Source organism: Eurosta solidaginis, chromosome 1 (genome assembly GCF_040869045.1).
Source record: "Eurosta solidaginis isolate ZX-2024a chromosome 1, ASM4086904v1, whole genome shotgun sequence".
NCBI classification, from domain to species: domain Eukaryota; kingdom Metazoa; phylum Arthropoda; class Insecta; order Diptera; family Tephritidae; genus Eurosta; species Eurosta solidaginis.
In genome coordinates, this window is record NC_090319.1 from 99,922,457 (window position 1) to 99,942,230 (window position 19,774).

The window sequence follows — 19,774 nt, forward strand, 5'->3', positions numbered from 1 at the left end:
TTGTTGCACCATATCATACTGGAGTTGAATGTTGACATAATTTACTTATATACTGTAAAGATATTAAATTTTTTGTTAAAATTTTACTTTAAAAAAATTTTTTTTTAAAAGTGGGCGTGGTCCTACTCCGATTTTGCTAATTTTTATTAAGCGTACATATAGTAATAGGAGTAACATTCCTGCCAAATTTCATCATGATATCTTCAACGACTGCCAAATTACAGCTTGCAAAAGTTTTAAATTACCTTCTTTTAAAAGTGGGCGGTGCCACGCCCATTGTCCAAAATTTTACTAATTTTCTATTCTGCGTCATAAGCTCAACTCATCTACCAAGTTTCGTCGCTTTATCTGTCTTTTGTATTGAATTATCGCACTTTTTCGGTTTTTCGAAATTTTCGATATCGAAAAAGTGGGCGATCTGCCTTGCAGATGCCGTTCGGAGTCGGCATAAAACATGTAGGTCCCGTCCGGCCAATTTGTAGGGAAAAATCAAGAGGAGCACGACGCAAATTGGAAGAGAAGCTCGGCCTTAGATCTCTTCGGAGGTTATCGCGCCTTACATTTTTTTTTTTTATTTATGTGACTTATGGCTTCACAACAATAATAAAGATCCAGTGTACCATTATGTATAGGAGGATAACGCACATCGTATTTATTTATTTAGCTTATAAATTATCAAAAAAAAAAAAAAAAATACCACTGTGTGTGCTCTAAACATGTTTCACTATTCCCAATACTTTTTTAAATTTCTTATGATTTATGACTTACATTAGTTTTACGCTTACTATTTGTAGTTTTTCTGCGTAATTTTGGTGGTTATGGTGGCACAAATAGCCGCCGGCGCATGGGCATTCCACAACAGAGAAAAACTCGATGACATTGTAAGGGCATCAGTGAAATATTCGGTGCAAGAGGAATATGGACAATCCAGCATGAGTGCGCGCACAGTCACATTCGATACAATACAAAAAAATGTAAGTATATTAACATACATATGTACATATATACATACATCATGTATGAAATGTAAAATATGTGCAATGATGAAATATTTATTTACATAGCCAAACCATGTTTTAGATGTTTGTATGAAAAGACATATTTTCACGCTCGTATATGTAAACATACTCAAGTTTCTCAAATTTCAAAATTTTTTTTTTGCTTTTTTGTTTTGGCTTCCTATTTATTCTTTTTTTGTTTTAGTTAAAATGTTGTGGCGCTGATGGTCCCGCCGATTGGGCAACGAGTCGCTTCAATAATGTCGATCGTACAAATATTGTCGATATTGCCATTTCATCGATGAATGTATTTTATAATATACCCGAATCGTGTTGCAAAGATGAACTCCAGGAAAATGTGTGTGAGATGTCGAGGAAATTAAAATTTGGCGGTTCATTGAATCAGGCCATACATCAACAGGTGAGTGGAAAACAAATTAAAGTATGTTATTTTATTTAAAGTAATTATACTGTGAATAACGAGAAGTTTACGGCGTTCCACAACAATTTTCAATAAAAAAGCCTTGGAAATGGTGACTAAGAAGTGTTTTTTCAATTATCGGGATAGTTTTTTATCTAAACATATAATTTTAAGCCTTTCGAATAATTTCTATAAAATATTTCAACACCACCCCCCCCCCCCCCCCCCCCCCTTTTTACCAAAACAATATAATATTATATATTCAAAAATTATAAACCAATTAAGTCGTAGGTTGAATATATCAACTATAACAAGAGTTAAATACATATTTAATAATAATATGATTATAACACATTACTAAAACTAATATCTATGTGCAAAATTTGCCCCATCGTCTATCGTAATCGAAACCAGTTTTAATTTGCAGAATGAACTTTCGAAGCTAGAAATTTATACTGAGATAGTCAAGAGTATTTGATGTGCCACTCGCAGGTTTGGAGAAACATCTTCTCCATACGAGATTATAAAAGTAAGTAGTTCTAACGGAGTTTTAGGTTCATTTTCTTTTCTACTGTGAAGTAATATTTTGCAGTCACATATTTCGATAAAAAGTTCTGTTCCATCGAAATCCGTATTATAAAATTCACCCAAGTTCTTACAATTCCTATCTAAGTCGTTATCATCATTGCTTAAGAAATTCCCAACGTCTAAGAGAAATCCAAATCTAAAATTTAGGTCGTTAAGTCGTGTAAATCTTGTACGTATTTCTTTTTGGATACGATCGAGAACACTTTTCATAACGGGAAAATTTCACATTCTGCGGAAAGGCCAATATCTCTAGCCGATTCTCCGGCATTTTGCGGCGCATTCTTACACGTTTTACTTATATCAATATCCCATTTTTTACAAAGAGACTTGGCTTTTTCTATTGCTTCTTCACAGAGAGTGTCTCGAATTTCGTATAGTTCAGTCGCTAATGATTTAAGATCATGATACACTTCTCTAAAATTTGTCCCCGAACCTTGTAGTCTGAGCTGCACACGTGCAATCCTCCTTAAGATTTCATACCAAAAATGAACTAATATTATGAAACAAAAATTTAGTATATTTGCAACAGAACTGTAGCTTCGCTTCTGGTGTCACTTGTGGTGTTAGTGTCCTCTGCTAATTTTTCTAAGTGTTCTACTACATTCTCTAGCCCATCGACGATAACGCTAACCGCTTGTATTCTGGCGCTCCATCGTGTTTCAGATTCACGTTTGACAGTTTTTGTTAAAGCATTTTTTAATAATTCCCATCGTAACATTGTGTGAGGACCCCAAAGCCGAGGATTTTGTATCCTCACAACATTTTGAAATAACTTGAAATATATAACAATATTTGAATTTATCACTTATACATTTTATATGAAGCACCAGAAATATACAGTATACCTTTATGAATTATACCCTAAATACATATATTCTGTTGTACATTGAATTGATAATTATTAAATTGAAGGACAAATTAGACTTGCGCACTTTTGCACGCAAGCAAAATATTTACATTTTCGCAAACAAATTTTAAATATAGGATCACCCTAATACGCATTGAATATTTGGAAGGGAGGTAGATACGCACAAAACATAAAAATGCAGCGGTCAATCAACCCTTTGCACACTCAAAATCCAATACACCCAGCTACAAATATAACATACATAATAACTTAAGTGAACGGAGATCAGCAGCAAGTCGTCAAAATAAGCGCCGCTACTAATTGAAATTTCGCTACACATATTTACGCACTAGCATACAACACACCAACGCACGCCATACTACAGAAGGCAGAAGCATTGGGCAAAGCAAAACACAACATTAGAATCAGGTGACCACAAACAAATGTACAAACACACAATAGTTAAAGCAAAGGCTGGAAAGCACGGCATGAGCAAGTGCAAAGGCATTGTATTCAATAAGGAGCATTATGGCGCATGGAAATTCATGGGAAGGAAATATTGACCGGAATAACAGTTGTTTAATATTGTTAATACTATTAGTTAAAAGTTGTTATTATAAAATAACCGTTTGCCTGCGTGCAAAAATTAGTATATAAGGGCGACGAATTCGCATTAAGAGACAGAGATTAGGAGACAGGCATACGAATCGGTAGGTTTTATAACTACCGAGCAAGAGTACACCTGAAGGGTTTTGACTTCATTTGTACTAAAAGTATATTCGTCTGGAGGCTTTATTACTCCATTCGACCGCAGAGGTTGGCCGAGGGCTTTATTACCTCAGTCACCTCTTACAAAGCAAGGGAATCAGCTAGGAGTAGGAATAGAATTTTTATTAAATAAATACTTTTATAACGTTTTATAAGGAATAAACAGGGTTATTCTTTTAGAAGGACCGGTAGGAATTTCTACTTCCAGGAACCCTGGACGGACTGAGGCTAACCCCGGCAAAGTCAAAGGAAAAGTCCGTCACATTTTGGCGCCCGAGCAGGTTAAACAAATCAAATTTTAAGATATACTTTCAGAGCATCAGAAACGAAGAGGGAAACAAGATTCACACACTTCTGGGTTAATACGACGAGGATATAAAGCATAACAATGGTAAAGGTATCATGGATATACTATCTCACTCGAGAGGATCTGGTAGCCTACAGCACGGAATTTGGGCTAGAGGATGGCGGAACGGTTGACGAACTAAGAAAACGATTGGCGGCATTCATCCAAGAGGAGAAGGATAACGAGAATTTACGGGATCGATTCACAGAGTTGGCGATTCGGCATGCGCGGTTAACAAATCCACAAGCATCAAAGACAAGCAGCGAACTAAATTCACCAAGAAATGGTAGGCAGGCAAATGGTGCACCCAATCAATTGGAGGTCAGACAACCACCGGTACATTTTATTCAGCAGCCTGGTACGTACGTAACGACAAATTATATTCAACAGCCTGGCACATATGCAACGATCATGGACAGAGTAAGGAAGTGGGGATTAAAGTACGACGGAGGCAAATATCTCCTAGGATTCATCGAAAGAGTGGAGGAGCTAGCAGATGGGTATGAAATCAACCGCAACACAATTCCAAAAGCGCTGTCGGAGTTATTGAAGGACAAAGCATTGGTATGGTACAGGAATAACAACCGGCATTGGTAGGAGTGGGACGCCTTCAAGAAGGACTTCCTGAAGTTCTTTCTAAACTCCCGATACTTAGAGCAATTGGAAGATGAAATTCGAATGCGCGTACAACGACAAGGTGAGCTATTTAAAGATTATGTCTTAGTATTACAAGGACTCATGCATCACGCGGGCTACACCGAGGAGCAGAAACTAACCCGCATCTACAGAAACTCGCGCAGAGAGTACCAACTATATATAAAGCGAAGCGAGGTCAGTAATCTTGAGGAGCTGGTAAGTTTAGCTCAAGACTATGAAAATATTACTCCTGACAGGGAACCAATGCGACCTACCACAAGGCCATTCATACCACGGCGTCAAGAAGGTCAGTACCAGTGTCTCCAGGCAGAACAAAGACAAGAGAAGAGAGTAGAAGTCCAACAACAGCAGAGGTCAGAGCCACAACAAGAATATGTAGATACAAGAACGGCCTGCAGACGATGCGGAAGAGGCGGTCACTTTTCATACGGGTGCCGAGGCATAAGAAGAGAATTTTGCTGGACATGTGGTAAGATAGGCGTGCTCACGCGTGGTTGTTGTAGGAAGCCACAGGGAAACGACCAGAGACCACATTGGAACCGAGGGATGGGATCTTCGGATAAATTAGACATGTTCAAATACACAAATGGCCGCATATTGGTAACAACGTATGTGAACGGAGAAGAAGCGGTAGCAGCGATTGACACGGGAGCAACGAGGAGCTTTATAAGTGATGCAATGGCGAAAAGATTAAAAACTGGCAAATTCAAGGAAGTAAAGACGAGAGTAAGAATGGGCGACGGCAGAGCAATAATAGTGAAAGAAGCGGTAGATGCAGAATTAAGAATGGGTGATAAAGTACAGAGAAACGAGATGCTAATCCTACCGGGACTGGGCGATGAGGTGGTAATTGGCACGGACTATCTGGCGAAGGTAAACTTTGAGATGAGATGTGGTGGTCAAGAAATAACGTTGAGAGTAGACGAACGGAAGCAAGAGGTAGTGACATGTACAACTATGGTCGAAACAAATAGCGAAGATTTCAAGGAACACAACCCAATGGCGGCGATAGCAACTAGCAAGACAGAAGATGCTGTGAGTAAATTTCTGAGCCAAGAATTACAGGTATTTGCAAAGATGTCAGGAGTATCCAACGTGGCCACACACAAAATAGTTATGAGGGACGACCATCCAATTAAGCAAAGGTACTATCCGAAGAATCCGAAAATGCAAGAAATTATTATTAAGGAAGTCGACGAGCTGATCGAAAAGGTTGTATCGAACCATCGAATAGCCCGCACAGCGCACCCATAGTTTTGGCAAAGAAGAAGAATGGCAAATGGAGACTCTGCGTAGACTACCGTCAACTAAACGCAAGATCAGTACCAGACGCATACCCTTTACCACGTATACAACATATCTTGGACAAATTAAGAGGCGCGAGATTTATCAGTAGCCTGGACTTGAAAAATTGATATTGGCAAATCCCTATGGAAGCAAGCAGCAAGCAATACACCGCATTCACAGTACCTGGGCGTGGACTATACCAATGGAGGGTAATGCCATTTGGCTTGCACTCAGCCCCAGCAACTTTCCAGAGAGCACTTGATCGTGTCATAGGACCAGAATTGGAACCATACGCGTTTGCTTATCGTGACGATATTATCATTACAAGTAAAATATTGGAAGAGCACATTGCACATTTAACAGAAGTATTTCGAAGGCTGCATAGAGCGAACCTGAGGATAAACCCTTAAAAATGTGAGTTTTTTAAGAAAAGGTTAAAATATCTAGGTCATGTCGTTAGCGAGGAAGGCATCCATACCGACCCAGACAAGATAGCAGCCATCAAAGAACTGGAACCACCGAAGAATATACGAGAGTTACGACGTTTTCTAGGAGTTGTGTCATGGTATAGAAGGTAGTAAGTGGAGGTGGGCTGAAGAGCAACAATCAGCATTCGAAGCACTTAAGGCAGCACTGACGCAGGCACCGGTACTCGCTTGTCCAGATTTCTCAAGGAAGTTTAGTTTACAGACGGATGCAAGTGATTTTGGTCTTGTGCAGTACTTACGCAAGGTTCAGGCGACGAAGAGCGAGTAATAGCATACGCAAGCCGCAAGTTAAACAAGGCAGAGATGAACTACTCACCGACAGTAAAGGAGTGTTTGGCAATAGTCTGGGCAATACGAAAGATGAGCCCATACGTAGAAGGAGACACGTTTACAGTAATAACAGATCACCTAGCGTTGAAATTGTTGAATGCGATAGAGTCCGACTGGTCGGATTGCGAGATGGGCGCTGGAACTACAGCAATACTCATTTGACGTACAGTACCGAAAAGGAAAGTTGAACGTTGTGGCAGATGCATTATCAAGGCAACCGATGGACGAGCAGTTGGGTACGTTGACGATGGATGACAGAAAAGCCGAGTTTAAGTGGCTTAAAGCAAAGATGGAAGATATAAGAAAGGCCCCGGAGAAATTCCCAGAGTACGTTAGCGAGGATGGAAAGTTGTACAGACGCATAGGAAGTCAGCTGGATGGCGAAGATGCAGTGCCATGGAAGCTATGTGTGCCGACTCCACAAAAATGCAGAGTGCTAGAGGAGATTCACGACACACCGAGCGCAGGGCATATGGGCATCCGAAAATCGATAGCAAGAGCAACAACACGTTATTACTGGCCAGGAATGTTCAGGGATATAAGGAAGTACGTACAGCAGTGCCACACGTGTCAAATATACAAACCGAGTCAACAGTCAGCCGCGGGTAAGATGCTAACGAAGATTTCAGAGGAGCCTTGGGCAACAGTCTGTGCAGACTTTGTTGGTCCAATGCCACGATCGAAGCATGGCAACACAATGGCACTAGTATTCTTAGACAAATTTTCAAAATGGGTAGAGGTAATACCAGTCCGAAATGCAACGACAGAATGTTTAATACGAGGATTTCGAGAGAGGATTTTGGCACGGTTCGGCGTCCCAAAAGTATTTATTACGGACAACGGAGCTCAGTTTATCAGCAGACGTTTTAAGAGATTTTTAGAGGAACTTGGCGTGAAACACCAATTAACGGCACCGTACACACCGCAGGAGAACCCGACAGAGAGGGCAAACAGGAACCTCAAGAGGATGATAGCACAATTTACGGGAAAAGAGCAAAAGACATGGGATGAGTCGTTACCAGAGATAACGCTGGCATTGAATACAAGTGTATGTGAATTGACAAGTTACAGTCCAGCATACATAGTACAAGGGAGGGAACCGAGAATCCCCAACAGCCTTTACGATGAGCAGACATTTGGTACAGGTGAGAAATTGGCGAACCCAGGAGAGAAGTCAACGAGGATGAAAGAAATATTCGATATGGTACGGCCGCAATGACGACCGGCGATAGGCGACCTAGTGCTGGTAAAGGATCATCAGCTGTCAAAAGCGGCGGATAACTTTGCAGCCAAACTAGCGCCCAGGTACTGTGGACATCACCGGGTAACGAACTTTGTGTCCCCAGTGATCGTAGAGCTAGACAAAGTCTTCAGAGGAAGGAGGAGGACAGCCCACCTAAGTGAGCTGAAATCATACCACGCAGCCGACGCCGCCGACAACAACGAATTCATGAGGCAAAGTCACAAACAGAGATACAAGAAGGACGCTAGTGAAGATCAAACCGCGTCAACATCGTCAAATCGAGCAGCAAACAACAATCCCGAGGTACAACAACAGAGAAAGAACAGCGAGGTAGCCATTTGCGGTACGCTCACACGAGTCAGCGAAGAGACCAAGAGACAACACGGAGAGAACCAAGGTACAAGTCCACAGATGATAGCATACAGAGACGGTCAAGTACAAAACATTGCGGAGAATCAGGTACGAATATTTCCAGAAAATAAATTACAGATCGCCAGAGTACCGGCTCATGGATCAAGATTACACCTGGGAAGGCAGTTCGTTATGGCAGGCTTAAACGAACACACACCCAGAGACAACTGCAGAATTACAGACTATTTTGTAAGATTCTACTTCAATCCGAATGAAATCGGCAGTAACGGACACGCCCAACCGAGACAGTGTCAAATCACACACGAAGAAGTTTCATATCAAGAAGTACCCGGAAGTCGAATCAACCACTAAAAGCTCGGTAAACTCTAACTACAATTACATAAATATCCCATAAATATACTCTTTAACTATGCGCATGGTATACCACGTTTTTTTAAAATCAACCATACATGGCGGGAACACCCTAAGGAAAATCCACCAGGTTTTCATTTATTTTATAGACTGGCATCACACATACCGCCGACGGGAAGGGCAGCGAAACGCCAACAACCAACGACGACAGCGAAATTTAAGCCGTAAGGCCAGCGGGGTCAACGGCAGCCTCAACGACAAAAACAGCGACATATTAAGCCTGATGGCCGACGACGAAGCAGCATGGGCGAACAGCACTTCCGCGTACGGATCACGCGCACCGACCTGGTGACGGTGGATCTCATTGCGGCAGGTGAGGGGGGAGTGTGAGGACCCAAAGCCGAGGACTTTGTATCCTCACAACATTTTGAAATAACTTGAAATATATAATAATATTTGAATTTATCACTTATACATTTTATATGAAGCACCAGAAATATACAGTATACCTTTATGAATTATACCCTAAATACATATATTCTGTTGTACATTGAATTGATAATTATTAAATTGAAGGACAAATTATACTTGCGCACTTTTGCACGCAAGCAAAATATTTACATTTTCGCAAACAAATTTTAAATATAGGATCACCCTAACACGCATTGAATATTTGGAAGGGAGGTAGATACGCACAAAACATAAAAATGCAGCGGTCAATCAACCCTTTGCACACTCAAAATCCAATACACCCAGCTACAAATACAACATACATAATAACTTAAGTGAACGGAGATCAGCAGCAAGTCGTCAAAATAAGCGCCGCTACTAATTGAAATTTCGCTATACATATTTACGCACTAGCATACAACACACCAACGCACGCCATACTACAGAAGGCAGAAGCATTGGGCAAAGCAAAACACAATATTAGAATCAGGTGACCACAAACAAATGTACAAACACACAATAGTTAAAGCAAAGCAAGTGCAAAGGCTTGTATTCAATAAAGAGCATTATGGTGCATGGAAATTCATGGGAAGGAAATATTCACCGGAATAACAGTTGTTTTATATTGTTAATACTATTAGTTAAAAGTTGTTATTATAAAATAACCGTTTGCCTGCGTGCAAAAATTAGTATATAAGGGCGACGAATTCGCATTAAGAGACAGAGATTAGGAGACAGGCATACGAGTCGGTAGGTTTTATCATTACCGACCAAGAGTACACCTGAAGGGTTTTGACTTCATTTGTACTAAAAGTATATTCGTCTGGAGGCTTTATTACTCCATTCGACCGCAGAGGTTGGCCGAGGGCTTTATTACCTCAGGCACCTCTTACAAAGCAAGGGAATCAGCTAGGAGTAGAAATAGAATTTTTATTAAATAAATACTTTTATAACGTTTTATAAGAAATAAACAGGGATATTCTTTTAGAAGGACCGGTAGGAATTTCTACTTCCAGGAACCCTGGACGGACTGAGGCTAACCCCAGCAAAGTCAAAGGAAAAGTCCGTCACAATTGAACGTGAGAAAACAGATATATGCTTTTAATTATTCCAAAACCTGTCGCAAGTGTTTCGGATATATGCATGCATTTTTTAGTATAGAAATTTTTTTTCAGAAATCAGTTATAATAAAAATACAAATTATCCAGGAAGTTCGCGGATCATTTGGCGCCGCCCTGTGAGTAGCGCCCGGTGCAAGATGCCCCCCCCCCCCTTCCTTCTGTACATTTTTTACAAATATGATCCCCAATAACAAATAAAATAAAACGTAGTGCTCTGGTTTTTGGTACTAAAGAGAATTTCGATATTACTTTACTTGTAATTGGTGTCGTGGGGTGCGCACGTATTTTTCTTTGCTCCGTATTAAAATTAAAAAATAAAAAAATAAAGTAAATATGAAGTGCTCGGTTTGTGTACAAAAAATCGATAGAAACAATCTTTCAAAGGTAACTTGTGCTGATTGCGCTAGCTCTTTTCATTATTCTTGTGCGAATGTTAAAAAAGACGACATTGAATATATGAATGCTGAAAACATAAAATTCAGATGCGACAAGTGCAATGCTCTTCGGCGCAAATCACTTCAAAATCAGCCTTTGTCATTTCCAACAACAAAAGATGCTCAGCAACAGCAGAATGCAGAACTTTGCTTACGGAACCAAATGCAGCAAAAACAGCATGTAACAAAATCACAACAACAACAAGAACAACAAAGCAATGAAGAGCCGAACGAAGCGACTGCAAGCAAAGCACAATTTTGCGCCAAAACAATTACACTTCAGCTCCTTTATGAAGAAATAATTGCTTTAAAAAAAATAAACACCGATTACCTGTCAACGATAAATGAAATGAAAGAAGAAAATGCAAAGCTAAAAATAAAAGTAAACAATCTGGAAAGTAGACTCAACTGGAGAGAGCAAAAGCAACTGGAGAACGACATTGAGTTAGTTGGTGTACCTAACGTGGATAATGCAAATGTAGGAGAGTGTGTGCAAAGAATATTTAGAGAAGCTCTTAATATCACTGTCTCAGCAGAAGATATTAGTAAGTGTTATGTAAAGAGCATTAAAAAATCCAGGCATGCTTAACGAACGAAACGATATCATTTCGTTACGATAATCAACGCTATGACTTCGTTTCGTTTATTAACGTTGATTATCGTAACGAAATGATATCGTTTCGTTCGTTAAGCATGCCTGAAAAAATCAAACACTGTTGACAATATTATTTGTGCCAAACTCTCTTCGTTTGATGTTAATAAGAAGATCATGCAGAGTAAAAAAACATGTAAAGGGAAGTTAAATGCGTCTGTGTTTGGTGGCGATAAAAAACAAAACATCTACATAAATGATCGCCTTACCAAATATACTAGGGAATTGTTTATGTCAGCAAAACAAGTAAAAGCAGAGAAAAGATTCAAGTACCTATGGATTCGAAATTCCACAATACTTCTAAAAAAGGTTGATAATGGTGATGTCTATGTTATAAGGTCTTTTGAGGATCTCAACAAAATAAAAAACTAAATATATTTGTTGCCTATTAGCCTTATGTTTAATAACTTAAATAATAATATTGATCTTATAGCTGAAGAGCCCCCCATAACAACCATTAGAAGTATTTCTGATTTGAATACTCATTCGAATTCTTATCAATTTAAATCTGTTTATGCCGTACATCAAAATATACGTAGTTTGCGTCGTAATTTCGATCTATTGGCAACAAATCTTGATGCTTTCCTGAACCTACCTAGCTTTATTTTTGTATCAGAAATCTGGATATATTCTTTTGAGATTGACGAATATAATTTACCTAATTATAAATTCTATGCAAGTACTAATGATTCGTATCCAGCTGGCGGTGTAGGGGTTTTTGTTCATGATTCGTTTGACTGTAGCAAAATTGAACGACTTAGTCTCACTAGTGCTGACGCTATAAAGGTTTCGTGCTGCATTTGCAAAATAAACTTTGTATTTGTCTGTATTTATAGACTTCACTCGCAACCTTCTCAATTATTTATCGATGAGTTCAATTCATTATTAAATAGTGTATCAACGACGAATCTTGTAATTTTGGGTGATTTTAATCTGGATCTATTAAGCACAAGCTCTGTACTTAATAATTATAACATGGTATTGGCAGATCATGGGTTATATTCACTTGTAAACGAAGCTACTAGACCAGTGGCAGGTACGTGTCTTGATCACGTACTGTGCCGCTTCTTTGGTTCTTCTTGGTCTGCCTGTTCCGCTATTAACTCGGACCTGGGTATCACGGATCACTGTATGAGTGGTATTCTCTTTAAAAACACAATGGTTGAGAAAGACGTTAGAAAAAGAAATAGGCATGTTGTGGAAAAAATTAATTTTGATCAACTAAATATTGAACTTCGCTTAAATATTTGGAGCAATGTATACGCCGAAGAAAATGTATCAAGGGCATACGGCTTGTTTTTAGATAATTTAATGCACTGCATTAACTCCTCAACATACTGCGTTAACAAAAAAGCATCAGAAATCAGACTCAAACCGTGGATAACTAAATGCCTTTTGAATAGAATTAGGTTCAAAAATAAATTTAAAAAAAAGTGCAACAAACATCCATGTGACACCAATTTGAATACTCGTTTTAAGCAAATATGCAAACGAATCAATGGAGAAATTCGTAAATGTCGGGACGATTATTATAATAACTTAGTCAATAAATCCAAAGGTAATCCAAAAGAAGAGTGGAAAGTAATAAATAGGATTATTGATAAAAACCCAAAAAGGCAAGATTCTCATTTTGTTTTACAAAAAGAAGGCGTTGATATTTCTGTTCCCATAGAAATAGCTAATGATTTTAATGAATACTTTACTTCAATTGTGAAGTCAAACTTTCCGCCAAATGTGACACCCCTTTGCGATTGTTGCTCTGATTTTGGAGTAGCTAAAGATTCTTTCAGAAGCAACAGCTTCTTTTTTGAGCCAATCTCAGGATCGGAAATTTTAACTGCAATCAAATCTTTGAAAAATAGTAATTCTCCCGGTCATGATGGAATCTCTAACGTTATGTTAAAGAAAATCTCATACAATATTGTTGATGTTTTAAAACATATCTTTAACTTGAGTGTTACAACTGGGATTTTCCCAGAACAATTAAAATTAGGAATTGTAATACCGATTCTCAAAAAAGGTAATAAAAAAGATATGGCTAACTATAGGCCGATTTCACTTTTGTCATCAATTACTAAAATTTTTGAAAAAATTGTAAAAGTAAGGATGTTATCCTACTTTGAAAAAATAAATTTTCTTAGTCCTTTGCAATTTGGTTTCAGGGATGGTCTTTCTACGGAAGATGCTCTTTTGGACTTCTGTTCAACTATACACAAGGGTATTGATTCAAAAAAAGATTGTGCTGGGCTTTTTGTGGACATTACAAAAGCATTCGATATGGTTGATCATGGCCGTCTTTTAAATAAGCTTTATGATTTGGGAATTCGTGGCTTGTTATACAATTGGTTTGTTTCTTATTTAGGAAATCGAACCCAAAGAGTGAAAATAGGCAACACTCTTAGTGAGACCAAAGTCATAAACTCTGGTGTACCACAAGGATCGGTTCTGGGTCCCATATTATTCCTTATCTATGTGAACTCACTATTTATTCAATCTTTTAAGGGCAAAGTCGAAGCATTTGCGGATGACCTAGGAATTGCATATAACTCAACGGATCCTTTAAATTTGATAGCGGATCTGAACCACGATATACACATACTTCGGTCATGGTTTGCGGAACATAAACTGGTTGTCAGCAATAAAACCAAATTAATGTGCTTTAGTCCAAAACTTCAAGAAGCACAAGATCTTAATATAACTTTTCACAGTGCAATATGCAAACGTAATATCCTATATAGTAACAAGTGCTCCAACCATCGTTATCAGTATTCTTTTCAAAATAATACAGCATGTGACTCTAACTGCTTTGAAATTGAAAAAGTGAATAGCTTCAAATACCTAGGAGTCACAATTGACCGTAATCTATACTGGAATGAGCAAATCGCAACTGTAAGAAAATACTTACTTTCAACCAATCGTATACTTTACCGTCTTAGAAAATACGTTCCAAACCATACACTGAAAACAGTTTATTATAGTATATTTCATTCAAAATTAGAATATGGAATAAGTTGCTGGGGTGGTGCTCACTCCAATAAAATAAATCAATTAACTGTACTGCAAAAATGTGCAGTAAGGAAAATTTTTAATTGTCCACGTCGGACTCACTCCTTTGACTTATTTAGAAGATCAAAAATATTCCCAGTTCGGCATTTGTTCTATTACAAAGTTTTAAAAATTTTTTACATGAGAGGTGGCTATTTGCAAAATCCCACACGAGGAATGTACAGCCTGCGTAGTAACCATAGCACACTTGTTTCTTTACCAGTTTTTCGAACAACATTGTTTAGAAATTCCTACACTGTCTTATCCTGCAAACTTTTTAATTCCCTTCCAGAAAACATACGAGACATTAGATCCAGATCTGTGTTTTTAAAAAAAATAAAAACTTGGCTTCTTGAGTTTGATACCAACCAGATAGAAATTTTGATGCACTACGTTGTATAATATAGTCTTTAATTTTATATATGCATTGTATAGTTTTGAATTTTCTTTTTGCTGTTTTCTTATGAGGAATTCTGTAAACTTAGCTTTTGTATTCTTTCTTCAAATTGTTTCATGACTTAATTTAGTCAATTTATTTTTGAAATATCTTATTCTCATTTTAAATAAATTTTTTTTATATATATCTTGTATTCTTTTTTTGTTCACCCCACTACTACTATTTATACAATGGAATTTGTTAAAACATGATGTGACATACAACACTATTTTTATTATATAAAATAAAGATGTCACTAACTATTCTCTAAGTAATGATATTGTAGACATGTAAAATTAAGATATCGAATATGTACATACGCTTATGAGAATAATAAAATAAATAATAATCTAATCTAATCTAAATCATCGCGATTAGTTCGATGCTTTGGGCTTTTGTAACTTGTTGAAGCTGACCTTATTTGGACTATGGTGACATGACCAAAGCTTCCAGTACCCCAAACTTTAACATCTTTGTGACTAAAGCCATATTTTTTGTTTCCCATCTGTACGGTAAGAAATCTGAGGCTAAATTTTAAACCATTCCTCGGCTTAGGCACTTTTTGAAATATTACTAAATTGGAAACCTCTCAATTTACTGTTGTGGTTTTTAATTTTACTCGATTTCAATTTAAAATATATTTGAATAGTAAGTTTAAAATATTAAAACTGTTTTGAAACAAAACCCAAAAAGTTTCAAAAAATCCAGAAATAGAAACTTGTATCGCGTCTGGTTAAAACAAACCCCAAGAGGTTAAACATGGTGCTGAAAATTTGAAAATAATTTGTGACAACTGCTGCAAGTCTTAGATTCTTTATCGAAAAATTTTGTTATTCATGTAAAGTGTTATGATTTATTTTCTTACACAGATGCTGTAGCTCAGTAGATATAGCGAGCTGCTGGAGTCCTTCGTACCCCGGTTCGAAACCAGTCTACCGCATACTATTTTTTTTTTATAACTGCAAGTTTAGATTAATCTTGTTTTAAATTGAAACCCAGATTTGTGCACTAATTTTCTGAAGACCGGTATAAGCTATACCTGGAACCAAATTCGGTTTGGTCATACATGTAGTACAGAAGTTTTAGATATAGGCTCAAATTTTTAACAGTGTGGCTATTTTTTCTAGAGCGAATAGGGCTGTCATCACCCTGCTTAGACGAACGAACGAAATCTTTTTAGGAGCCTTTACTGTTCCATGCGCAATTCGCACATAGAATGTTAGAAGGAAGTCTAAACTTACGGTTTATTAGTAAACTATTTGAGAATAAAGTTTGAAAGTTAACTTTAAGTGTATATTCTCTTTTGTAACGAGCATCAACGCTGTTTTTTCTGCTGCCAGCTGTAGTCTTCGCAAGCCTAGGCCCTATTTTGGGCGTATGGTTTTCAGGACTAAGGTTGCAATGAGCTTAGCTCCACTGGATTCGCAGCTACCTTACTGTGATACTTCTGCTGTGGCTGCTATACGTGTTTTAAGAAGCCTTTTTAACAGTTTTCTGGTTGTATCAAGCATTCCTAATGGCCGGTATGCTGATGGCGAGTTTGGGACCAATTAACAATTAAGATTATTCTAAAGCCAAGTCGAAAAGATTTCGAATTGCACTCAATAAAAATTTGGAAGTCATATCAAAACCTCCTGAAAAGAAAAGAAAATAAATAAAATGAGAAAAAAGAAACGGAAAGAATCAATAATTTATCCCGACAAATTTTTTTAAATAAGCTCTTGATTTATTTTCTTTTTTGGCCGTCAGTATAAACTGTTATTTTATATTTTTGAGCTCAAGGCCGGATTAAATAAAACACTTTTAATTGTTTAATTAATTTGTTTTATTTTAATTATTTGTCAATATTTCGACTTCACTCTTAAGTCATCATCTGGACTGACTGCAAAAAACAATACGTAATTTTAATACCAATATGTACAAATAAAAACATTCATTTATGCATCAACACCACTTACATCTTCAAAAGCGCTTTAAAGACTAACATTTATCATAAAAATTTTAAAAAGAAACAGCGATTAAAAATCTAAACAAACAGAGTAAACAAATGGAAAACCCGTAATTGTAAACAAAAAACTTTAAAACAGCAAATTATTAGACGGCGAATAGTACATCGATACATACATATATATTTGGCATTACAGTGTTGTTGTGAAACGAAGACGAAACCTTTTATGTTTATGCTGTCTGGGTCTGTAAATTGCATCACAAGCTTTTGTTGTTTTTTATAAGGTTGCGGTAGACGTGAGCATAGTACAGGTCTACAAGTAGGATATATAGCAGCACGCACATACACAGCCACGTCACCTGATAAAATGCTTGTTCTTGTTCGTATTTTTGTGGATGCTATTTGGCACTGTTGTACTTCTTAGGTCCAAGAAAAGTGTAGTAGCTGCTAACGAAAACTGCGCAAAATTTGTATTGCAAAATTACAAAGAAATATCCTTATTTACTTTCAAATGAGCACTTAATTACATCTCTCTTTAAAATCCATATGCTTTGGGCAATTTTAATTAACAAATTGTGATACTTTTTTACCGGGGACGATTGCTAAAACACGACCAAAGCCGTCGGGGGAGGTAATAATAGACGGGTTTTTGCCTCGCTTCCAATAATTCGAATACCTTTTCGCCTTTGGACTATTGATAACAGGACAAAACGCGTCTTTTCATTTCTCTTTCCACATTTTTGGACGGTTAATTGCAGTCGACCTCAGTTTCAAACTGTTTTTCGCGGAGAACTTTTGAGTGGGTAGAAAAACTTAGCACCTGTGTTTGTATTCTTAATACTGGAATAACTACGCGTCCTCAGATACCCCAATTCAAGACTTTTGTATAATTTTCTGTAGGACCCATTTAGGTGTACTACATTTTCATACTAAATTCGTTCAAAAAAATTTACCATCACAGCAACCCATTTCTGATATTCCGCTCCTTTTTTTTCCCCTGCGTCACTTTCCACGACAGCCACCCCGGTAATTTTGACACTTCGTTCAGTGTCAAACGCATGTTCCACGCAGGTTCCACTGAGTTCCACAATAGTTTGACACTGACCGAAGTGTCAAACGCCAGTGTGTTAGAAAGAGAAAGGAATTGTTTCCTTCTCATACATATCATACTTGTAAACCTGTACTATGGACGTGAGAACAATTCGCGATGTCCGTTTTGAAATTCATCCTCTTATTATTAGGGGTGTCCACTATATGAAGCATTTCTAATGTGAAGCGTTTGTTGTAATTTTTCTCTTCTACTAAAATGGTTACACTGTCAAAGTCTGGATAATGTTCTGTTTCTTGGCAGTGGGATGTTAAAGCCGTTTTGTTGTCTGAAAAATTGTTCCTTAATTTTATATTAGATCTATCTAGGATATCCTTGTCTTCAATTTTGTTTTTGTAGTCCCCGCGTATACTTTCTCGCATACAATGTAACCATTTTAGAAGAAGAGAAAAATTACAACAAACGCTTCACATTAGGAATGCTTCATATAGTGGACACCCCTAATAATAAGAGGATGAATTTCAAAACGGACATCGCGAATTGTTCTCACGTCTACCGCAACCTTATAAAAAACAACAAAAGCTTGTGATACATTTTTACAGACCCAGACAGCACAAACATAAAAGGTTTCGTCTTCGTTTCACAACAACACTGTAATGCCAAATATATATGTATGTATCGATGTACTATTCGCCGTCTAATAATTTGTTGTTTTAAAGTTTTTTGTTTACAATTACGGGTTTTCCATTTGTTTACTCTGTTTGTTTAGATTTTTAGTCGCTGTTTCTTTTTATAATTGTTATGATAAATGTTAGTCTTGAAAGCGCTTTTGAAGATGTAAGTGGTGTTGATGCATAAATGAACGTTTTTATTTGTACATATTGGTATTAAAATTACGTATTGTTTTTTGCAGTCAGTCCTGATGATGACTTCAGAGTTAAGTCGAAATATTGACAAATAATTAAAATAAAACAAATTAAATTAAAAAATTAAAAGTGTTTTATTTAATCCGGCCTTGAGCTCAAAAATATAAAATAACAAATAAGCTCCTTGTCAAGTCACAACTGTTGCCATAAAACTCCGAGTGCCATCTCGAAAACATTAACTTATACCAAAAAGATTCCGAATGCCGTTTAAAAATAGTTCCTAACTTAATAAGCCAATTAAACAGAAATGGTCTCGAAACTAGTGGGACCTTCATAGCCACGGAATAATAAGAGGTGCAAGCTGATTTGACTCTCATTTGATTCACCAGCATAACTATAGGGGTAGCGTGCTTTATTTTTAGTGCACTAAAACTAGTCCTGTCGCAGTTCGGTCGTTCGCCATTACAGAGGGCTAAGTGCTATCCGCCACTCTAGGTCCTCCAAGTCGTATATCCGTGTTCTATTTTTGTGTTTGTTTGTTTTTTTTTTTTGCGCTGATTATAGCATTTAGGCTTTGGGCTAGTCATAGCTGGTGCCACGGAACAGGGCTCAGAGAACCATACACTTTAAGAAACTAACACATACGGTGGTATGAAACTGAATATTTGATTTGAATTTGGAACGGTGTTCAATGTAAGAAGCCGCGATTCCAAAATAACCGAAAATGAGTCAAATGAAAACTCTTTTCGAAAAGTCTCAAAGAGCCATCAAGTATCGGAAACTCTATAAAAATCTATGGTTAAACGATCATGCCTTCGTTCTACAACTTTTACAGCTATTACGCTTATGTTAACTAGGTGGTTCCCCTTAAAGATTTAATTGTACTTAGCTTGAATATAAGCTTTCAAACATAGCTTGGAGACGTTTATTTATAAAATAAATGAAAACTTGGAATCGGTTTTAGGTATATAGATTAAATTAGGTAAGCACACTTCCTTTGAATCTGTGAACGTTCCCGACTGTCAAAATCGGTTAAAACCAATCTTATCTTTAATATAATTATAGAAAAATTGTACAA

The 19,774-nt window shown here is 37.3% G+C and overlaps 1 protein-coding gene across 1 annotated transcript in view; it reads left to right on the forward strand.

Annotated features, from left to right (window-relative positions):
- Tsp96F (Tetraspanin 96F) overlaps positions 1 to 19,774 on the forward strand; it is an 85,144-nt gene that overhangs the window by 57,835 nt on the left and 7,535 nt on the right. The window contains exons 3-4 of the mRNA XM_067759332.1: positions 795 to 974; positions 1,204 to 1,419. Coding sequence (XP_067615433.1) covers positions 795 to 974; positions 1,204 to 1,419 — 396 coding nt within the window. The remainder of the gene's footprint in view (positions 1 to 794; positions 975 to 1,203; positions 1,420 to 19,774) is intronic.